Source organism: Branchiostoma lanceolatum, chromosome 1, assembly GCF_035083965.1.
Source record: "Branchiostoma lanceolatum isolate klBraLanc5 chromosome 1, klBraLanc5.hap2, whole genome shotgun sequence".
NCBI classification, from domain to species: domain Eukaryota; kingdom Metazoa; phylum Chordata; class Leptocardii; order Amphioxiformes; family Branchiostomatidae; genus Branchiostoma; species Branchiostoma lanceolatum.
Window position 1 is genome coordinate 29,513,970 of NC_089722.1, and position 20,286 is coordinate 29,534,255.

At 42.4% G+C, this 20,286-nt stretch overlaps 2 protein-coding genes across 4 annotated transcripts; one reads left to right on the forward strand and one right to left on the reverse strand.

Moving 5' to 3' along the window:
- Window positions 1-36: 36 nt before the first annotated feature.
- On the reverse strand, window positions 37-11,800 carry LOC136447591 (ATP-dependent RNA helicase DDX51-like). 3 transcript variants are annotated; one of them, XM_066446612.1, is made up of 12 exons: window positions 11,700-11,800; window positions 11,430-11,534; window positions 9,672-11,130; window positions 9,075-9,253; window positions 8,643-8,751; window positions 6,801-6,995; window positions 6,249-6,440; window positions 5,286-5,401; window positions 2,568-2,684; window positions 2,118-2,283; window positions 798-932; window positions 37-498 (listed from the first exon to the last, which is right to left on the reverse strand). In XM_066446612.1, the coding sequence occupies exons 2-12, from the start codon at window positions 11,450-11,452 to the stop codon at window positions 478-480; spliced, it is 2,712 nt and encodes a 903-aa protein (XP_066302709.1). In that variant the 5' UTR covers window positions 11,453-11,534; window positions 11,700-11,800; the 3' UTR covers window positions 37-477. The 3 variants fall into 3 exon arrangements, with proteins under 3 accessions (XP_066302709.1, XP_066302704.1, XP_066302695.1); XM_066446607.1 differs by having other exon boundaries at window positions 11,430-11,584; window positions 11,700-11,765; XM_066446598.1 differs by having other exon boundaries at window positions 11,430-11,783.
- Window positions 11,801-12,017: 217 nt separating this feature from the next.
- On the forward strand, window positions 12,018-19,592 carry LOC136447605 (protein adenylyltransferase FICD-like). Its single transcript, XM_066446627.1, has 3 exons — window positions 12,018-12,407; window positions 16,940-17,163; window positions 17,614-19,592. The coding sequence occupies exons 1-3, from the start codon at window positions 12,056-12,058 to the stop codon at window positions 18,457-18,459; spliced, it is 1,422 nt and encodes a 473-aa protein (XP_066302724.1). The 5' UTR covers window positions 12,018-12,055; the 3' UTR covers window positions 18,460-19,592.
- Window positions 19,593-20,286: the final 694 nt, after the last annotated feature.

The window sequence follows — 20,286 nt, forward strand, 5'->3', positions numbered from 1 at the left end:
ACACAGGTTATTAAAAATCCTCTATGAACATTCATCCACAGTAACCACAATGTTTTAATTGGACATAGAAGGAAATTTAAAACAATATTTCCCATGCATGATTACATTATTCCCCATGCATGATTACATAACCTCTTTGCAAAAGAATGAACTTCAAGGTTCATTCCACTTACATCCTCTATCAGATCAGATTGCCTGATACACAAGAGACCTTGTAACATATAACCTAGTGATACAGTGAGTTTTACTAAAGCTGCATTAAGAATTGTGTCAAATTATAAAGGGCAATTGAATGCAGTATAAAATGCAGACCACGTTTATAAAACGTTTTACTATGAAAACCATTACAAAATTCTATAGTACTTTATCAAGGAGCTTACAAAATCTTTGAAAACTAAACTAGAATAACCAATTAGTTGAGTCATTTGAAAATCAGGTAAATGTACATGAAAATAGACTGCAGTAAGTTTTCTTGCATCACTTGCTTTTTGCCTCAACCTAGGAGAAAGAAGAGAGGTTCACAGTAAAGGGAAACAGTAACAATTTTCTGTCCTTACACAAAAGGTAGCCTGATTAAATTGCACTTGTAGCGGCCTACCCAACATCTGCTTGGCCCTCCTACAGCATAGGACAGCAGAGCTTGCGTTACACAGACTACACAAAAGGATATGACTTTAATATTCAACAGCATCAATTCTTTAACATATTCCACCAAACAATTTGTACACTGACACTTAACAGCACTGGATCCATTTGGTCATTTATCATTACATAGAAGACAGCTAAGTTGAACGTACCTTGAGTTTTTTCTGCAGCCTCTGTAGTGTTTTCTGGTACCTGGGCACCAGAGGTTGAAAGTCTGTCCCTGTTAGTGACCACGGCTGGGGTTCAGCCTTTCCTGCTTTTTTCAACATCCGACGGAATCCCTTCTCCTGAAAGAGTTATGCCAGAAGCTCAGTAATTTTCATAAACTAACAACAAATCTAGAGTGACATATTTCTAGTGATTTTGATACTTACCAAATTACGTGCTAGAAAATAAAATGGCTAAATTTTCTTGTAAAGCAACATGATAGAGTCAATTCCACATTACCGAGAGGGTGTTTGTTGCCTTTTGTTCTAACATTTACAAAACCTTTGTAACAATCTATGTGAGATAAGTAACTGTTAAGAACAATTTCCAACATTTATTTGATGTTCTAAATATTTTCTGCTGTGTTCCAACAGGTTAAAAAAATTTCCAACATTGAACACAATATTTGAATTAGTTTCTAAACTGTTGCAACATAGATTGATCATTTGTTTGAACATGTTCCAACATTCTACAAATATGATATAACTGGGTCAGTGGGCTGGGAACAGGGCAATTCACACATCCCTTCAAAGTATAGGGGATTAGGCCTAGGTGCCATGTGTAGACACCTAAAGACAAAAGAGTTGCCAGTGTCCAGACATGAAATCTAAAAATATACAGAGGCAGACAATAGAGCGTGATTAGCACCTACTTTTATGGGGGCAATAACCCAAATCTACCATTTTGAGAATGATGCAAAATGTTGGAACATGTTCCAACAGTAGAACAATCACACAGATGTTTGAAAATTGTTCTAAATAAAGAGATATTTGCGCAACTACTTTCATAATATTTCCAAAATATATAGATGAGTTCAAACATGTTCAAACTTTCATTTCTAATTGTTTGAACGGTCTGGAATTATTTTGACTGAAATAGTCTTTTCTCTAAAATTGTTCAAACTTATTAGCAATATCATCTGAAAACCCTCTCGGTGACATGGAATTGACTCTATCACTTCTTTATAACAACTTAGTGGCTAGGCTAGCGGATACGAGATTTGATTTCTGGCAATATGTTTTGTCCTAGGGGAAGTTACATTCCTCACTCCACACAGGTGTAAAATTGGGTACCTGACTTCAGTTGGGGAGGTAAAAGTGGTGGAAGGAGAGGGATGGGCTCCACCTTCCAATACCGTACCCTAGACAATGGATAATAATCCACTGCCCCTACGGCCTCAAAAACGCAATGGGACTACCTTTAGAAGCACTTAATGACAACAAATATTAAACAAATATGTATTAATAATAAGTTTTTAAATCCACCTCGTCCTGTAGCACCAATGAGAATGCCTTTCCTTCCTTTCCCGCACGTGCTGTCCGCCCGACCCTGTGGATGTAGGTCTTCACGTACGGTGGGACGTCGTACGATATCACAACTTCTACACCCTCCACATCCATGCCACGAGCCATGGCATCTGAACAGACAATACTGGGAACAAACAAGAAAAATGTTAGAGTACTTTGTCTACAGTTCAAAGTTTGCACCTAACTTCTTTGTAAGATAATCAAATATAGCCTTGCTTTGGCAGATATTCTGAATGAGCATAGAATTATAAAATGTGCCAAGAAACACAAAACAAAAATCTGTTTGTAGAGGATCTATGTTTGAGAGAGATGAGACACATTATATTCTTGTAGTCGTTTGTCCATCCAATAACACATTTTTCAGGTCTATTCCTAAACTGCTGACTATCACTCTGTATAGATACTTACAGCTGGATCTTGCCCGTTCTGAATTTGGTGAGGATTTTAGTTCTTCTCTCGGGAGGTAGGTTTGAAGAAAACTCTGCCACCGTCACACCACCGAACAGCTTAGCAAGCAGGTACAGTCTGTGGTGATGTTTGGAAACATGTTAACATATATTGTAACTTTTATAAATGCTATGTGTTAGACCATTCTTAGTAGACAAGACAAGCACATCCGTGCCTGTAGGTAGGATTTTGATTGGCAGGTTCTTTTGTAGATTTTTTTGACAAGCGAGTGCCATACTCTCATCTCCCAAATAAACGTACCGGTACGTCTATTTTTTTCAGCCTAAAAATCCACCCAGTACGTTCTTATTTTGGACGGTACGTTTATTGTTTTTTTGAAAATCCATCGGGGCTTTGCTTACCAGAGATCCCCCTTATATCAAAAGTTTAGTTTTCTTTCCATAATTCCCCGATATTTTTGCTCCTAATTCGCTATTTTTCGACCAAATGACGTGGATTTCCCCGCCGCTACAATGACCCGGCATTTGTGAAATACTGGCGGTACTAACATATCGGTCAATCTCGCTACAAAGTAAACGTTGTAATAAGGAGAAAATAAGACGGCACACTGAAGTTTTGAAATGTATCTTTCATATAAACAACTTTGAAAGTCTCTGTTTACATCGTAAACCAAAGCACGCTGATCAGAAAGCAAATTACATGTATATGCCAGAGGCACACGGTGTTTCAAGTAACGTTACACAATGTAAAATTACTTACGTGAGATAACAGCCTTTCCCAAAAACTTTGAAAATCTAAAAACAACACCACGTAAAAATTGTGTCTTAGCATTAGAAACTGTTTATTAATCACTTTCAAAATGTACCAAAACGCTTCAATCCTACCACAAACATGAACATTTAGTCCTTCGAAAATCGCCACAGTAAAGACGCATGGCAGTGATAGTCCGTGGGAAAGGCTCTCATGCATGGAAGAGCTCACCTCGAAGAAGGGGAAACAATTTTTTTGATCTATAAATAAAACCCATTTGCCTTAGTCAGAAATGTGCATGGTAATTTAACAAAAAGAATTTTATATAGTAAAGTCTAAACACAAAATTAGATTGCAATCTAGTCACCGTTATTATCACATAAAAATGCTTTAAAAAAGATCACTCCTCTACAGAAAGAATGCCGGAGCTTTCCAAGAAATTTGCGTGTAAGCCCCGCCCCTTACTGTGTTGGTGCCGCTACCATGACTACTGTCTGGCTCACCCTTTCAAAGGCCCTTTGATGTGTAACATGAGAACCCTGTGGTTTGTTGCCAACAAACCTCCATGTTGCAACATTGTACAAGCCTGAGGCATCTAAATAACAAATTTGTTGACAATTTAGTCTCTCAAAATGAAAGTTTTTTTCTACATACAAGGGTAATTTTTGGATTTGAAATTGTTTGGATTGCAACAACACTGAACCAAGGACAATATACATGTATGATAATATCCTTAACATTATATAATAATGTGATTTTGTTTTATATGCAATGCATAACACGATAAATGGCAAGTTCATCCTTTTCTATATGGCTTTTGCAAATAAGTAATACTTTCACTGAGCATATATTCAGGATATTGTAATTTCTGTTCAAGTTCTAGATGTTGATACATATATGAAAAAAGAGTAGACGTGTGAAAGAGTGAAGGTGTGAAGTGAACTGAGAAGTCTGGCGACTTAACTTGTGGTTGATGATGTCAATTTATACAATTTTCCTTGATCACTTGCTTTAAGTTCCAAGTAGAAAATGCATGTATCATGAACATTTTCACTTGTTGAATTTGAAGCACCGTTGGCCCCCGGTTAGGGGTCATAGCGGGGAACCTATGCCCAATTTTTGCAAAAAATTGTGGATACTATACATTAAAGTGTTACAAAGAGTAGGGGTCCTTCCCAGTGTGAGTGGATCAAACCTTACAGTCTGGTCAGGGTTGACATCTTGAAACGTGATAGTCACCTGTTATGTCAATCTTTCCACAAATGTGGTAAATCTCAAAAAGTAAATCAGGCTTAAACGAATAAAAAGAACCTACCTGCTTATCATCTCCTTTCCCTAGGACAGAAGTAGCATAGACACAGATTATGTGTCAATTTGGTCATTTTCCGGGGGGTATGTTTATTCCGGGGGGTACGTTTATTAGATTTTGAAGATTTGTCCGGGGGGTATGTTTATTCCGGGGGGTATGTTTATTTGGGAGATGAGAGTAGGAGCGAGCTTTCTAGGAGGATTTGGGGACATTCCCCCTGGAAAATTGTGAAAATTCAACCTTCTGAAATGGCATTTCCTGAATTTTTAGCAGATTTTAAAGTAGATATTGAAGACTGTTGATAACAGCACTGTCAAGAGAGCATTGGTCATTCTTTTTGGGTACCTCTGAACCTACGAGAATGACATACTTTATCATTTTGTAACAAAATTGTTTTTCTGTTTATTTCTTATATTGTACTTTTCCATTTCAACATAAAATGCAGATAATGAAATATTCTATTGTGAGAGCATACTGTAAATGCATTTAAATTTGCATGGTTTTTATTTTGCGCTATGGCAAAAATTTGAGCGTTTGCGGTGGTTTTGAGTCCGCAGCAGCGCTATAGTCACATACTGCTACAGTATTGGACACAAATGTTTGCGGTGGCTTTAAGTAAGTTCACAAGAACATTTCTGTATTTACAGTACTGCACGTACCTGTGTGTAGATTCCAGGGAACCAGTGAAACACAGAACATGCTGGAACTTCTGGTTCAGGAGGAGGTGCAGAACAACCAGGGGCTTGTCTGCTGCCGTACAGCTCACTGTGTATTCCTGCAAAATAACATTTCTACTGATTCATACAAACACTTGCAAAATTGTAGGAGGACAAGCTTTTGAACGGCAAATGTAGTAAACCTACATAGTACTAACAAACAACTTTCTATTTAAAACTAAATACAAATAAGCCTGGGTACCATGTTCCATAGTAACTGCTGGCTCAGTTTTTTGGCTTGCCAAAGCCCTCGTCACAAATAAGAAATTCAGCTCAGCCGACGTGTTGGCGAGCTTCAAATGTGCATTTCGGCCGAAGTATGGCCGACGTCCTGTAGATTACGCGGGCTTCGGGCGATTTTCAGAAATCAAAGTTGATCCAAATATTGGCCTTTTACCAGGTTAGTCGATTCTGACTTTGTCCATGTCCAAGAGATGGTACCATCTCATGGGGGATTTTTAGTTTTTAGTTCGATGGACGTCACCCGAGATTTTCCTTGGAAAATTTGGTCGACGCTCGGGCAATTTTGACATTTAGCGAGCTACGGGCAATCTACAAATTCGGCAGACGCTCGCATGAATTGTGACGCCGGCTTAACCACATCCTCTTTTCAAAAAGATTGAGCTAGCGGTTAATACGGAGGATAGCACCCAGGCTAAATACAAATACATGTAGGCTGATAACTAAACACAATTTTAAATTTTCATGAAATCTACATCTGTAGTTGCATCAGAAGAGATTAGATGTAACATGTCACAGAGTGATCAATGATAAGAGGACTTCTATGCTACCAATTACTACTTTTTTAATAATGCTTCAAGTGCTAACAGTCATCAACAATGTGACTGTGGGTCTTAAGACAATCACACATTTGCTTATTTTTCAATTTTGACATCTAAATGTTACCTGAAGTCCAGCAGGAGTGGTGAATTTGCCCACAAATGTTCCCTTCTCCTGCGAGGCCCCAGCTGAGGCCGTCTCCTGTTTCCGCTGCTTGTGCCTGACTACAGAAGTGAAGAGTCTCGGGTGGAACAAGTTCAGCTGCTGCAGCTTCTCTGGGTTCTGAGACAGGGTGGCTGAGAAAAGCAGCTTCTGCAGCTAGAAAATACAAATAAATGCCAATACAGAAATAACATTACTAACTTCTACATACATGTAGGTAAACTTCATGTAAACAGTATCTACCTAAAGAAGGATCATATCAACACCACAAATTTTCAAGCTCTATGTCATGATCGCAGTGCCTGGCGACAGCTGATCCACAACAGCATTTCAACATTTGAAACTGAAAGAGAAGGCAGCTGCCGAGGCAAAGAGAAGGGCCTGCAAGAAAGCCCGCCAACAAAAGAACTGACGGCACTACTAGACTCGCCCTAATCTATGGAGTGGCTGTCAACACATCTACCAAAACTGGAGACAGAAGATATAGAATGATGTACAGCTGGTGAAGATTCTTACCGGTTGCTGCATCCTGGCAGCATTAGCAGCCGTCAGGGCCCCTGGCTCTGTCCTCCCTCCAAGTACACCTGCCCAGAGGATCATGGGAACACCAGGCTTCTCCTCTGACCCTTGACCTTCATACACGGCCCTGGTGACCTTGGCAAGCCAGTCCTGTTTGATGTGGTCCAGCATCCTGTCTGCTTCATCTATCACCTGACAGAGGAAAAGAGAACACTTTTCTTGTAAGCTCTTACTAGTCTTAGATATATCTTAATTGCACAGATGTTCAACATCAAAATGTTTAAAAGTTTGTCGTGGAAGACCACACAAGACATACATCAAAAAACTTGAAGCCGACAGCAGTATGAACGGTTTCAAGATTTTTCCCCCCCAGGACGATTCCCCCCCTGGGGGGGAAACGTCTTGGTGAAGACGATTCCCCCCCAGGTCGATTCCCCCCCAGTCGTTTCCCCCCCAGGTCGATTCCCCCCCAGTCGTTTCCCCCCCAGGTCGATTCCCCCCCAGTCGTTTCCCCCCCAGGTCGATTCCCCCCCAGTCGTTTCCCCCCCAGGTCGATTCCCCCCCAGTCGTTTCCCCCCCTGTCTAGCTGTAAACCAGGTTACGTTTACCAAATGACTACCACGTTAGATTCTAAATATACTAGATGCACAATTTATTTTCACATTATTCTATAAGTACTGTATAACGTTCTAAACTTTACGAGTTTAGCTGCATGCCGCTAAACTCCCCTGCGCTAGCGGGCAGCGCGGCGATTTCCAAGTCCTCACGTCCGTCATGACCAAGCCCACTGCGCCTGCCGTCACTCAGAAATGTCGGGCGATCCCAAATTATGATTGCCCTCAGTTATAGGATTAGAAATATATATAGATTTAAATCATTGTTTAACAGACGTAACATTTTGGTGATTTCTATGCGTTTCCTAACTTAAAAAGGAGATTTAATGGAGCAGTAAACTTTGCTTATTCGTTCACAAACCGGACCGGAATTGTATGCTGTTTGACTAGCTACGCACTAGTACATTAATTCCGACTGCCTCATCTTGATATATAAACAGTACTGTCAGAAATAGAATAAAAATGCTTACTAACAGATTACTATATGCTGAAAAATGACACAAAACTGCTAGCTATGCTGTTAGTTTCTAATCCTGTAAATCATTGTGACGTTCATGGGACTACAGCGGGCGGAGTGGGCCTGGTCAGGCGCAGCGGGCGGACTTGACAATCGCCGGCGCCGGCTTGCACAGTCGGGTTATGATGGCGCGTAGCTCAGCACCTGCTCGAAAAGTATATATAACGTTATATATGATATAACAGTTACTGATTTTATCCAGCATAAAGGTGTGTGTATTCGGTGTATGTAGATGGTACATTTTAGCAATCGTAGCAACTACCATTAGTCAGGTACATTTTGTACAGACAGGGGGGGAAACGACTGGGGGGGAATCGACCCGGGGGGGAAACGACTGGGGGGGAATCGACCTGGGGGGGAAACGATTGGGGGGGAATCGACCTGGGGGGGAAACGACTGGGGGGGAATCGACCTGGGGGGGAAATGTCTTCAACAGGGGGGGAAACGTCTAGGGGGGGAAACGTCCTGGGGGGGAAAAGACCTGATACCGACTTTCATACCTACACTAACTGTATGCCTGCAGCGATGGAAGACAGAGTTATGGAGACAACTAGTCATGGGAAGATTCCGAGCGAGCTTGACAGAAGACAAGACAAAAAAGACAAGAAAAGTACTTGTAAAATACAAAAGAAAAGCTGCACTGCATAAGTAGTAAGCAAAGTAGAGTCATCTAAATCTGACTTTTCCAAAGAACAGGAACAAACGTACCAGGTAGCGGAGGTGCCTGAGGTTGAAGCCTGCCGTCTTTTCAACATGGTCCACCAGTCGTCCAGGTGTGGCCACCACAATGTCTGCCAGACTCTGATACACACCGCGACTACAGGATAAACACACACCTCAACATTAGTGCAAGCACACAATGTACTCAATATCATGAATATTATAAGACTTTTTGAATGGTTTGAAAAACACACAACTACATAACACATCTACATAACATTATCATTGGTTAATAAATTATAATCTTAAGATACATTTCAAGCAAGTACTATGAAAGTGACACAAACTTCAACTATTGTATTGATTGTACCATTATCATGTCAGTAATAAGATCTATGCATGACAAGTAATGTATATTCTTTCCTTTGCTAGATGAAACTTACAATACAACCATTTTTCTTCAAACAATATTATGTTTACCTCTCTTTAACCAGTGCGTTTTTCTCAACAGCTAGACTCTTCTGTCCAGAACAGTTGGCCACTTTGAGTCTTGAGCCGCTGGTGTAGTGGTTGAAGACTTTGTAAATCTGCACAGCCAGGTCTTTGGTTGGTAAGACAACCAATGCTCGAACTTCACACACCACTCTTTGTAACAAGGCCTAGGAGTAGAAAACATCATTGTCAAAAACATTAGAGAGAGAGAAGCGTGATTGTAACCAGCATGATTAAAAAACATGGTTGCAAATTTTACTGAACTTCTTCTTTGTGGGTGTTTTGCTTGAATTTTAGTATGTTACATTAGCAACCTATATATACATATAGCCCCTAAATCTATATTGCAAAGTTACTAAGAAGCTAACAAAGTGGTATGTGTTTTAGACAAGTTTTGCATTCCAGCTTGTTTATGTTTTTTTCGTTTGTAGTGTTTCTAACATGTCTTGTTTACTAAACTATTGACCTCGTAAGATTTTCAACTTGAATTCAAGAGACATTGTCTTCATAAACTATAACGTATGACTACATAAGAAATGCGACAGTCACAGTTCAAAAGCTAGTTACTGACAAGAATGTACATACTTGGACTACAGGTATGACGAAGGCTAAGGTTTTGCCACTGCCGGTCGGTGCTGACACACAGATGTCACTCGGCCGGAAGCCTGCCCTCCCCATGATGGTCCCATCCTGCGCATCCTCCAGTATAGCTGGAATAACCTGGTGCTGCACTGGGAACAAATTCTCCACACCGTTTTCCTTCAATTTGTTTTTGAGAAATTCCCCAACATGGGGGGTGTCTTCAACAGGGACGAGATTTGATTGGATGTCATTCTCTATGACTGATGGGTCAGCCAGCCAATCAGGGAGCTTCCTGTGGACCTTAGCTGTCTTGTTTTTCTGCACTTCTCCAAGAACTTGGAAAGCTTCTTCCTGATCTCCCTGGTTCTTTTGCTTCTTGTTAGGGGTTTTATCATCTTTCTGCCTGTCTTGTGGCAACTCCTCAGATACCTGTTCAACAGAATCACTTTCCTGTTTGGAGTAATCCATATCCTCTGTGATGATAGCTTCTACATCATCCTCTGATTCCTCTTCTACACTATTGTCAAACTTTGCTTTCTTATTTTGTTTGCTGATGGTTCCAGTATCAGCTTTGGTTGACTTTTCCTTACTCTTTGCCTTTTTAGCTCTACTTTTGTTCAACTTAGGTGTTTCATCTGTTTTATCAACTTTTTCAGATTTTATCTTTTTCTTCTTGACCACTGCGATGTCTTTAAAACTTGTTTGTGATAAGTTTACTTCCATACTAGCAATCTCTTCAATCTGCTTGGGCTTCTTCTTTCTCTTCTGTCCCTCTGCAGTTTTGGCCTTGCCTGATTTCTTTTTCTGTCCATTGACTGTTGTTGAATCATTTTTCATACCCATAGGTTCAGAACTGGGTGACTCATTTCCTTCAGCCATACTAGTTATCTTCTTACAATCCTTGTTTGGTTTCTTTGATGTAGACATCTCTATGGACTTTGGCACTGATGTTTTCTTTTTCCCTTTGCTCTTCTTTTTGCTTGAAACTTGGGAGTTTTCTTCTAATTTTGACAACTCCTCAGTTTCATTGCTGTTCGTTTCTTTAGCTACTTTTCCATTTGGCTTGAATTTCTTTTTGCTTGGAGACGACTCCTGCACTTCTTGTTTCCTCTTTTTTAACTTCTGTGACACTATTCCATCATTTTTGTCAACAGGCATCACAGGAAGTTCTTCATTTGACACACTCTTTCTTCCTGCTTTCTTTACATGTTCTTTCTTCATTTTCTTTTGTCCTTTGTGGGACACTTCTGCAGACTTATCCTTTGGTCTGTCTTTCTCAGCTAACATGTCTACAGTTGTGTGAGTTGAAGATTGTGGTGTCTCTGGGATATGTTGTTGGGACTTCATCTGACGTTCTTTGGCATCTCTGTGGAGTTTTGCCAGGATGTCATTGGCTGTTTGGTTGCCATGGAGACCTCTACTGCTATTGTAGGTGGCAACATCCTCCTCGTCACCAAGGTATCTATGAAATTGAAAAGAATATACAGCACAATGTAAATTGGTTTGTATATCATCATATTTGAAGATGTATACATCATCATACCCCTACAAAAAAATGTAACGTTATCCAAAAAAATTATGTCTTCTGTAGAATCAAATAGAGTGGAAACAAAGATATTTAGTTAATTGTTGCATTTAAAAGTTACCTTTTTGTATGTTGTTCAAGTAGTAAATATAAAATTACAACTTTGTACCCTTTCAACAATCTTTACGTTTATTTGTTTCGCATTTAATCGAATCATCAAAATTACTCCCTCTCACCTGTTGACCGAAAATAGTGCCATTGTTGAACCTCGCAAAGCCTATCTCTCAGTGAAGTGGTGGCTGTCCAATGTAGAATTCGTGGTAGAGTGTGCACGAGACAAACTGTGATGGGGAGGGGGGCAATGCCACTTATAATACTTCGGTTGCTCAGCCTGTAATACAACACGATGGTCTATGAAACATGATCTTTCTATACCCACTGATACGTTATTAGTAAGCATAATGCTAAATAAGAGTTCGAAATGTCCTATAAAACGAACAACTCACGATCAAACAAGTTTCTAGCAGCAGACGGATTTTCTTCAGATGGGCGCAGCCATCTTGAAACCTGATTGACTCTCGCGAGATTTCCTGACCAATCAAAATTTGCCAACTGGGAATTTCGGTGCTCCCATTATATGTTGGGGGATTTTAGTATTCTAATCATAAATATTTGGTCGAAATTGTCGCTAAAAGTGTGCTTTCATACTGTTATACTGTTTGAATACTAAAAATGATATTTGTTGTAATTTATTGCTCAAAATATTGTGTTTACGGAGCAGGAAGATTTAAAATACTTCCCTTCGATAAAACACCCCTACATGAGAAAGTTTTGGTAGTGGCCATAACGATGTTGCAACAACATGGAGTCCGAAGGTAAATGTGGCAAAAAGGTCAACCTTCTGGCCATTTCAGCCTTACTACAGAAAGATCCGGACGATAAACAACCTGACGACATCATGTGGTCGAGACTAAGCGTCATCTTGATTTTCTTATGCGGTTTTGTCGTCGCGTTTTTCATCACAACTATTCCTGGACCGCATTTTCTTTGGCTGACGTTTCGGAGGATCCCTCTTGTCGGTAGTTTGAACTTAGGCGAAGACGGAAGTTTCCAGTCTGTTGTGCCGACTTTACCCACAGAACACGGGAAGGCGAGAGCGGACTATCCACTCACACTACCCGCACAGCTGCAGTCTAAACCCACCCAGAAAACAGGTAGGAACTTTGTATATAACGAACGTTTGAAGGGGGGGGGGGTTAAGTGACAGCTGTCATAATTTCCACACCACGCCCATCTAGTTGTCTATCTTTCTTTTCCGCTACGTGTGACTTCGGGACGCAAGTAGATGTGCACATAAGGGATCAAGTCATTGAAGCAGGACTAGACCCCAAGCTTAAGCGCAAGTTCCTAGAGAGAGGTGGAAACCTAGAGCTAACAACCATGTTAGACATAGCAAGGGCACACGAGTCTGTGGGAAGGCAACTGCTTGAAATGACTGGGCAAGTAAACGCACTGTCAGTTGGACAGGGTAAGAAAGACACTAGCAGAACAACCCAGAGGGGGCCCCACAGCACATTCCAAGGAAGGCCAAGAGACAGGCCTAGAGACGCCTGGACCACAAGGAAACCCGAGCCGAGGGCAGGGAAGAGCTGTTACAGCTGTGGCAGACAGGGTCATATCTCCAAGGATACGGCCTGCCCGGCTAGAGGAAAAACATGCAGCCAGTGTGGGAAAATGAATCACTTCAAGGCAGTGTGTAGGGGCAAGAGAGGTCAGACACAGAGGAAGTCAAACACAAACCAGGTGGAGCAGTCTGCAGATTATGTTTTCGGTGTACAGAAAGGAAGACAAGGGGACGGTACAGTAACCCTGAAGGTAGGAGGAGTGATCTTACAAGAGGTGTTGATCGACTCAGGGGCTACCTGTAATATCTTAAGCAAAGATACATGGGAGAGCATGAAGAACCAGCAAGTAAAAGTCTGGGACCAACATAAGAACTGTCGGAAACTCTATCCGTATGGAAGCAACACGGCACTACCAACGTTAGGCACGTTCACCACAAGCGTACTGTGTCCCAGCAACGGGGTCAGTACAGAAGGAGTCTTCGTCGTATTAGATGGCCCAGGGAGAGACCTGTTAGGGAAGAAGACGGCCGAGAAGCTGATGGTTCTGCAAGTTGGACCAATGCAGAAGGACCGGGTGAACAACTTACAAGAGGGCCTAACTCCAAACGAACGTAACAAGTACAAGGACGCATTTACAGGAGTAGGACTCCTAAAGGGACATGAAGTAACCCTGCACATCGACGAGACGGTGAGACCTGTTGCGCAATCACTGAGACGTGTCCCGTACGGACTGAGAGACAAGGTGGATGAGAAGCTGGACCAGTTATTGGAGCTAGACATCATCGAAGCCGTACCTGAAGAACCGACAGGTTGGGTTTCACCACTGGTGGTGGTACCGAAGGCAGACGGAGACATTCGCATATGCGTGGATATGCGACGTGCAAATGAAGCCATCGTGCGGGAGAGACAGCCGATACCGACGGTAGAAGATATCCTGCACGACCTCAGCGGGAGTACAGTGTTTTCCAAGCTGGATTTGAAGTGGGGTTTCCATCAGGTGCCGTTAAAGGAGGAAAGCCGCCACATTACGACGTTCGTGACGCACCGAGGCCTGTATCGGTACAAGCGGCTGATGTTTGGGATCTCATCAGCTCCGGAGAAATACCAGCAATTGGTCAAAGAAGTACTCCGCGGATGTGAGGGAGTCAAGAACATCGCAGACGACGTCATCGTCCACGGGAGAGGTGATGAAGAGCACGACAAGAGGCTACATCACGCGCTGGACAAGATACAGCAAGCCGGTTTAACGGTAAACCCTGGCAAGTGCCTGTTCCGAGTGCCAAAGCTAACGTTCTTCGGACACGTAGTGACTCCAGACGGTGTCAATCCGAGCGAGGAGAAGATAGCAGCCATCAGAGAGGCAGAAGCACCAAAGACGGTCGGAGAAGTAAGATCGTTCTTAGGCTTAGTCCATTACGTGGCCAAGTTCATACCTAACCTCGCGACCATGACCGAGCCGTTGCAGAAGTTAACGCGCAAGGGAGTCGAGTTCAAGTGGAGCTCAGAGCAGCAGAAGAGTTTCGAGAAGCTGAAAGAGCTGATAACGAGTACGGAGACGTTGGCGTACTTCAGCCCCACAGGGAAGACGCGCATCGTAGCAGACGCGTCGCCTGTAGGATTGGGAGCTGTGCTGTTACAGCTGCAAGGCGAGAGATGGCGAGTGATCGCATATGCATCTCGACAACTGTCGGAAGTCGAGCGACGGTACAGCCAAACAGAGAAAGAGGCCTTAGCACTTGTGTGGGCGTGCGAACAGTTTCATCTGTATACGTTTGGCCGGGAGTTCGAGTTGGAGACGGATCACCGTCCACTGGAACACATATACGCAACTAAGTCGAAGCCATCATTTCGCGTGGAAAGGTGGGTGCTGAGACTACAGGCTTACCCATATAAAGTCGTTTATCGTCCCGGAAAGACCAACATCGCTGACGCGCTATCGCGGCTCAACAACAGCAAGTCAAGGGACAAGTCAAGTGAGAACTATGACTATGTCAGAAGCGTTGTGGAGGCGAGCACGCCAGTCAGTCTAACGCCACGCGAGATAGAACGGGCATCGGGAGAAGACCCTGAGCTGAGACAGGTCAGGAGGTGTATCCAAACAGGACAGTGGGACGAATGTCAAGTGATGTCCTACCGTCATGTGAAGACAGAACTGAGCACATATGGGCAGCTCATACTACGCGGGACGAGAATCGTTATTCCGAAGGTTTTGAGGAAGACCGTCGTGCAGTTAGCGCACGAAGGGCACCAGGGCATCCAGAAAACGAAGAACCGACTGAGGACCAAAGTTTGGTGGCCCAAAATGGAAGCAGATGCAGAGGCAGTGTGCAAACGCTGTCACGGGTGCCAGGTAGTCAGCGAACAGACACCGCCAGAACCAATGGCACGAGTAATGCCGCCAACAGGCGCATGGCAAGCCTGTGGAGCAGATCTGTTGGGACCGCTACCAACGGGGGAGACTATCTTAGTCGTCGTGGATTACTACAGTCGCTTTTACGAGATTGCCATCATGAAGTCAACGTCAAGCCGAAAGGTCATCGAAGCATTGGAGGTTATCTTCGCAAGATTTGGAAATCCATGCTCTCTACGTACTGACAACGGTCCACAGTTCGTTAGCGCAGAGTTCGCCGAGTTTCTACGAGAGCAGGGGATACAGCATCAACGAACAACGCCGCTGTGGCCGCAAGCCAACGGCGAAGTCGAGAGACAGAACCGTACACTGATGAAGGCGATCAAAGTGTCGAGAGTGGAAGGGAAAGACTGGAGGCGAGAGATTCTTAAACATATCCAAGCCTACAGGTCCACTCCGCAAGCAACTACGGGAGAAACTCCATACAAGCTGATGTTTGGGAGAGAGATGAGATCTAAACTGCCAGAATTGCCAAGAGAACCAAAGCTGGTAAACGAAGAAGTGCGAGACCGAGACTTTGAGAGGAAAACCGCAGGGAAGGACTACGCTGATGCGAAAAGACAAGCGAAGGAAAGTACTCTACAGCCGGGCGATCGTGTGTTGGTGAAGCAGGAGAAGAGAGACAAATTCTCCACGCAATACGAAGCAACTCCATATGAAGTGATCGAACGAGACAGAGGGGAAGTCACAGTTCGAGACCCGGACGGGAAAGTGAAAAAGAGAAACGTTTCCTTTATGAAGAAATACGTAGCGGAAGAGGCAGCGACAACGACAACGGGTGAAGAAACAACCTGTGAAGAAACTACGTGTGAGGGAACTTCGACAACACCAGACAAGGAAGCAGAGACTGAAACAAAGACAGGCAGTTACGTAACGCGATCGGGGCGAGTTGTAAAACCACCCGAGAGACTGAACTTATAATGAGTAGAAGGAACGAAATAAACTCCACGATCCAGGAAAAGAATACGGACAATGAATACGGAAATGGACTGTCTAGTATAAAGCTTAAGTTTGAAGCATAGTTGATAATGCATGGAATTAACAAGTAGCAGTAATTGAGTAATGCATGGGTTTGATAGTTTATATACCTTGTATAATGCATGTCTGAGGAAAGGAGGGATGTAGTGATGTGAAACATGTGATACTTTATATTGGCCACTCTAATCCTAGTAACTCTACACCGGATGCAGTCAAACCCTCCTACCAGATGTAGACGCAGTTGGCAACAGAATACACTAGTGAGCAGACGTGCTTGTGTGTGTGTGCTCCTTGGGAAGCTTACATCGGTAGTTCTGTTTTCTGACGATGTGTCCTTTAGTGTGAATTTGTGGTGTGGTCAACTTAAGAAAATCTGCTTTATCTATCATGTATTATGCATGATATGATGATATCATAGATTATAAAGATAATTACAACTTTTATCTTGTGTAAACTTACCTCAAGGTTCTCAAGAAATTTAAGGTATCCTATGCAAGTCTGAAATCTTTTTTGACTCGTACAGCATATTGTCAAATTTTCCAAATTATATTATTTACGTAACATATGTTGCAGTGTTTACAGCTGACATATGTTCTTGGCTTGTATAGACTGAACTGAAAGAGACCAAGACTGCCTTGTGCTGATGATGAATATGCCATTGGAAAAATAAGGCTTTTGAACCAAAGATGTGAAAAGTCTAATAGTATACCATTTTTCCATTTCACTGTTTAAGATCACAGTGGAGAAGTGGCCGCATCACTCCACCTAGCGAAGGAGATGAGACTGCATGGGAAGCGGGACAAGGCCACCAAGCTGTACCAACATGCGCTGGCTCTGGAGCCGCACAACGTGGAGGTACTGACGGAGTACGGGGAGTTTCTAGAAGAGGAGCACAACTACATGGAAGCAGACCACATGTACACTAAAGCCCTTACAGTGCACCCTGGACACACACAGGTAATGTAGCCAGGCTCCATTACAACTTTTACTAAGCTTTATAGTGGCCTCAGTTTACTTCTAGCAATGAAATGATACATTAAGGCTAGTACTATATTAGTCATGCCAATAAACAGTTACTAGTAGTCAAACAGCTGGATCAAATTTTCGAACAGTCAGACGTTTCAGACAGCATCCGCTGTCTTTCATCAGTGACTAAAGGGAAGAAACATTTGACTGTTTCAAAATTTCATCCAGTTGCTTGAGTAAGGTTTTTTTGGCATATTTTTTACCTAGATGTCTAACCTTTATCAATGTACTAGTCAGTTGTCAAAATCATAAGCAGTTTTTTGTTGTTTATAGGTTAATCTTAATGTGCAAAAATCAGTGTAGAATAGTGGATTTAATAGACATCTAGTCTCAAATAAATGAGTGTTTTATAAACTGTATGCTTTTCTTTTTTGAGTGCAGGCTCTAACCAATCGCCTGCGTACACTGCCCCAAGTCATGGAATACGAGAGACGATATTTCACAGCCATCGACAAGAAGAGGGACCTTCTCATCCAAGTCCCCCTCAACAACGCCGCTCTCCGACGCATCAAACAGGAGTCTTACTACTTCTACATCTACCACACCAATGCCATCGAGGGAAACACTCTGTCCCTCGGGCAGACTAGGGCCATTCTTGAAACAAGGATGGCGGTTGGTGGAAAGAGCATCGTGGAGCACAACGAGGTCATTGGTATGGACGAAGCCATGAAATACATCAACAACACCCTGATGGACCGGATCGGCGCGATCAGGATAGAGGACATCATGGAGATCCATCGGCGAGTGTTGGGACACTGTAGTCCGCTGGACGCGGGGCATTACCGTAGGACGCAGGTGTACGTTGGCAGACACATCCCACCGCATCCTATCGAAGTAGAGAACAAGATGGTGGAGTTTAACGAGTGGCTGAACTCGGAAGAAGCTCTAAGCTTACACCCGATCCAGTACGCTGCCATTGCTCATTACAAGCTCGTGTTTATACATCCGTTTGTGGACGGCAACGGTAGGACAGCACGGTTACTCATGAACCTCATTCTCATGCAGGCTGGGTTTCCCCCGGTTACGATAAAGCTGGAGGAGAGACACGAGTACTACGAAGCTCTGGTCAAAGCCAACGAGGGGGACGTCCGACCATTCGTACAGTTCGTGGCCAAATGCACGGAGAGGACATTAGACGAGTACCTATACGCTGTGGAAGAAAACCCCACCAAAGATTGGCCTCATCTACCAAGTCTTGATAGCGGAAAAGTCATCATTATAGACTGAGTACTCCATCTGAGCATGAAAAATCATTCTTGCCATTTTCGGTGGTAGCAAACTCAATAGACTTTTTCATTTGACAATTGATCTACTGTAGAATCTTTCACTTGTGTTTGAAAAATATTTTAGTGCCAAATATTTAAAGCATACTTTTTGTAACTTCTACTTCTCTATCTTTTACCAGGTGATTACTACTGTAAATGCATGTACTTTCTCAGTGGTTTAATTTCATGAAAACTTCTCAGTTCTTTCCTAATGCAAACCAATTTCAAATCTAGCAGCACTGACTTGATTTCCTTCCAGTGGAAATCCATGATACAAAGAAACAACGTAAGGGCCGGTAGATTCTGGTAACATGTACACTTAACGGTAGATCAACTAGTTCTAGCATAAGGTCTTGCCTTTTGGGAATGAGTTCATTGGATTTGCTTTCTGACTTTTGGGTAATCTGGTGTTTGACTACACTGTAGGAATAATAATGTTTAACAATGAAATCGGTATAAGGAATACCATGCAACGTAGAATCAAAGTTTTCAAAGCAACTGATTATGCTAGAGTGGGATGGCTACGATCAACAGAAAATTAGAATAGCTCCCTACACCCCACGGAAAAAAAAGCATGCAGAGCCTGGACAAATTTTAATGGATGAACTAATAGTTTGTACTGAATACTAGGGATAGCAGTACATGTACTTGTAGATCAGCTAGACTAGACTCTAGACATAAGCACATGTAACTATTACACCAGTCTCAGCTATTGCCATCTCTTCCCAAGGTAATTACATTCTCTAAACATTTTTAATGATGCCCTCCGGTGCTCCTGTAAAGTATCTTATATTTATCAAGTTTTGAGTTGTATGAGAATATGCAAACTCTTCATTGCGACCACTACATTACAAAATTTTATTGGTACTTGTTCTTAAGGAATATTGACAACTGTAAAAGACATTATTGTATTATTTATGAATATGAAAGTAGTATGTATATTATCTGTAATATATATATGTATAACCAACAGATGTACATTTATTGAGAGAGTATCTATTTGTATATATAGATTTATGTTGTCTTATTTGTGTCATGCACTTACAATGGTTATGTGATGTAGAATAAAGAGCACCATCTGTGCACTACAATGTACCCCAAGAAATGTCTGACTTTTAACTGATCGTGGGTTTTCTTCATACAAATTCATGGGAGCTGTCTTTTGGAAGGTAGTTCTAACTATTCCTTTTCAATTGGGTTTAGCTTGAGTTTGGTGAAGGCCAAAACATTTCAAACCATTCAAAACCATATGCATACATACTAATAATCTCGACTAGACTTTGCAGCAATTCATTATCAATGAATGACCTGAATTTTGTGATACCTATTTTTGCTTAACATTTTTTACACCCTTACATTGATAAGGCTTTTTTTATAAGTGTGGTGGGTTCTTTAAGGTGCACGTGGTGCATGGTGTGGCTCTCTTCAAACACAGGGCCCCTATTTAACGTCCCTAACCACAGCTAGGTACTCGTTCCACCTTGATGGAGTGAGGAAATTCGTCTAAAGTGTCCTTCCCAAGGGCACAGCATTGGTGGCATGTCATGGAATTCGAACCCAGGACCTCTGGGTTAAAAACCTAACCGTTACACCAACACGGTTTGATTTTGAAGACGTAATGATTGATGTCCATAGAATGCCGAGTACGTATGACATGTACGTACAGACACTCCCCCTTCGCGCACTTCCGCCACCTGCACACAAACTTTGACGTCTCCTGCTACCTTGTGACGTCTGGACTCAACCATTTCTGACAGGAGGGCATTTCGAAAAAGGGACTGATTGCTTA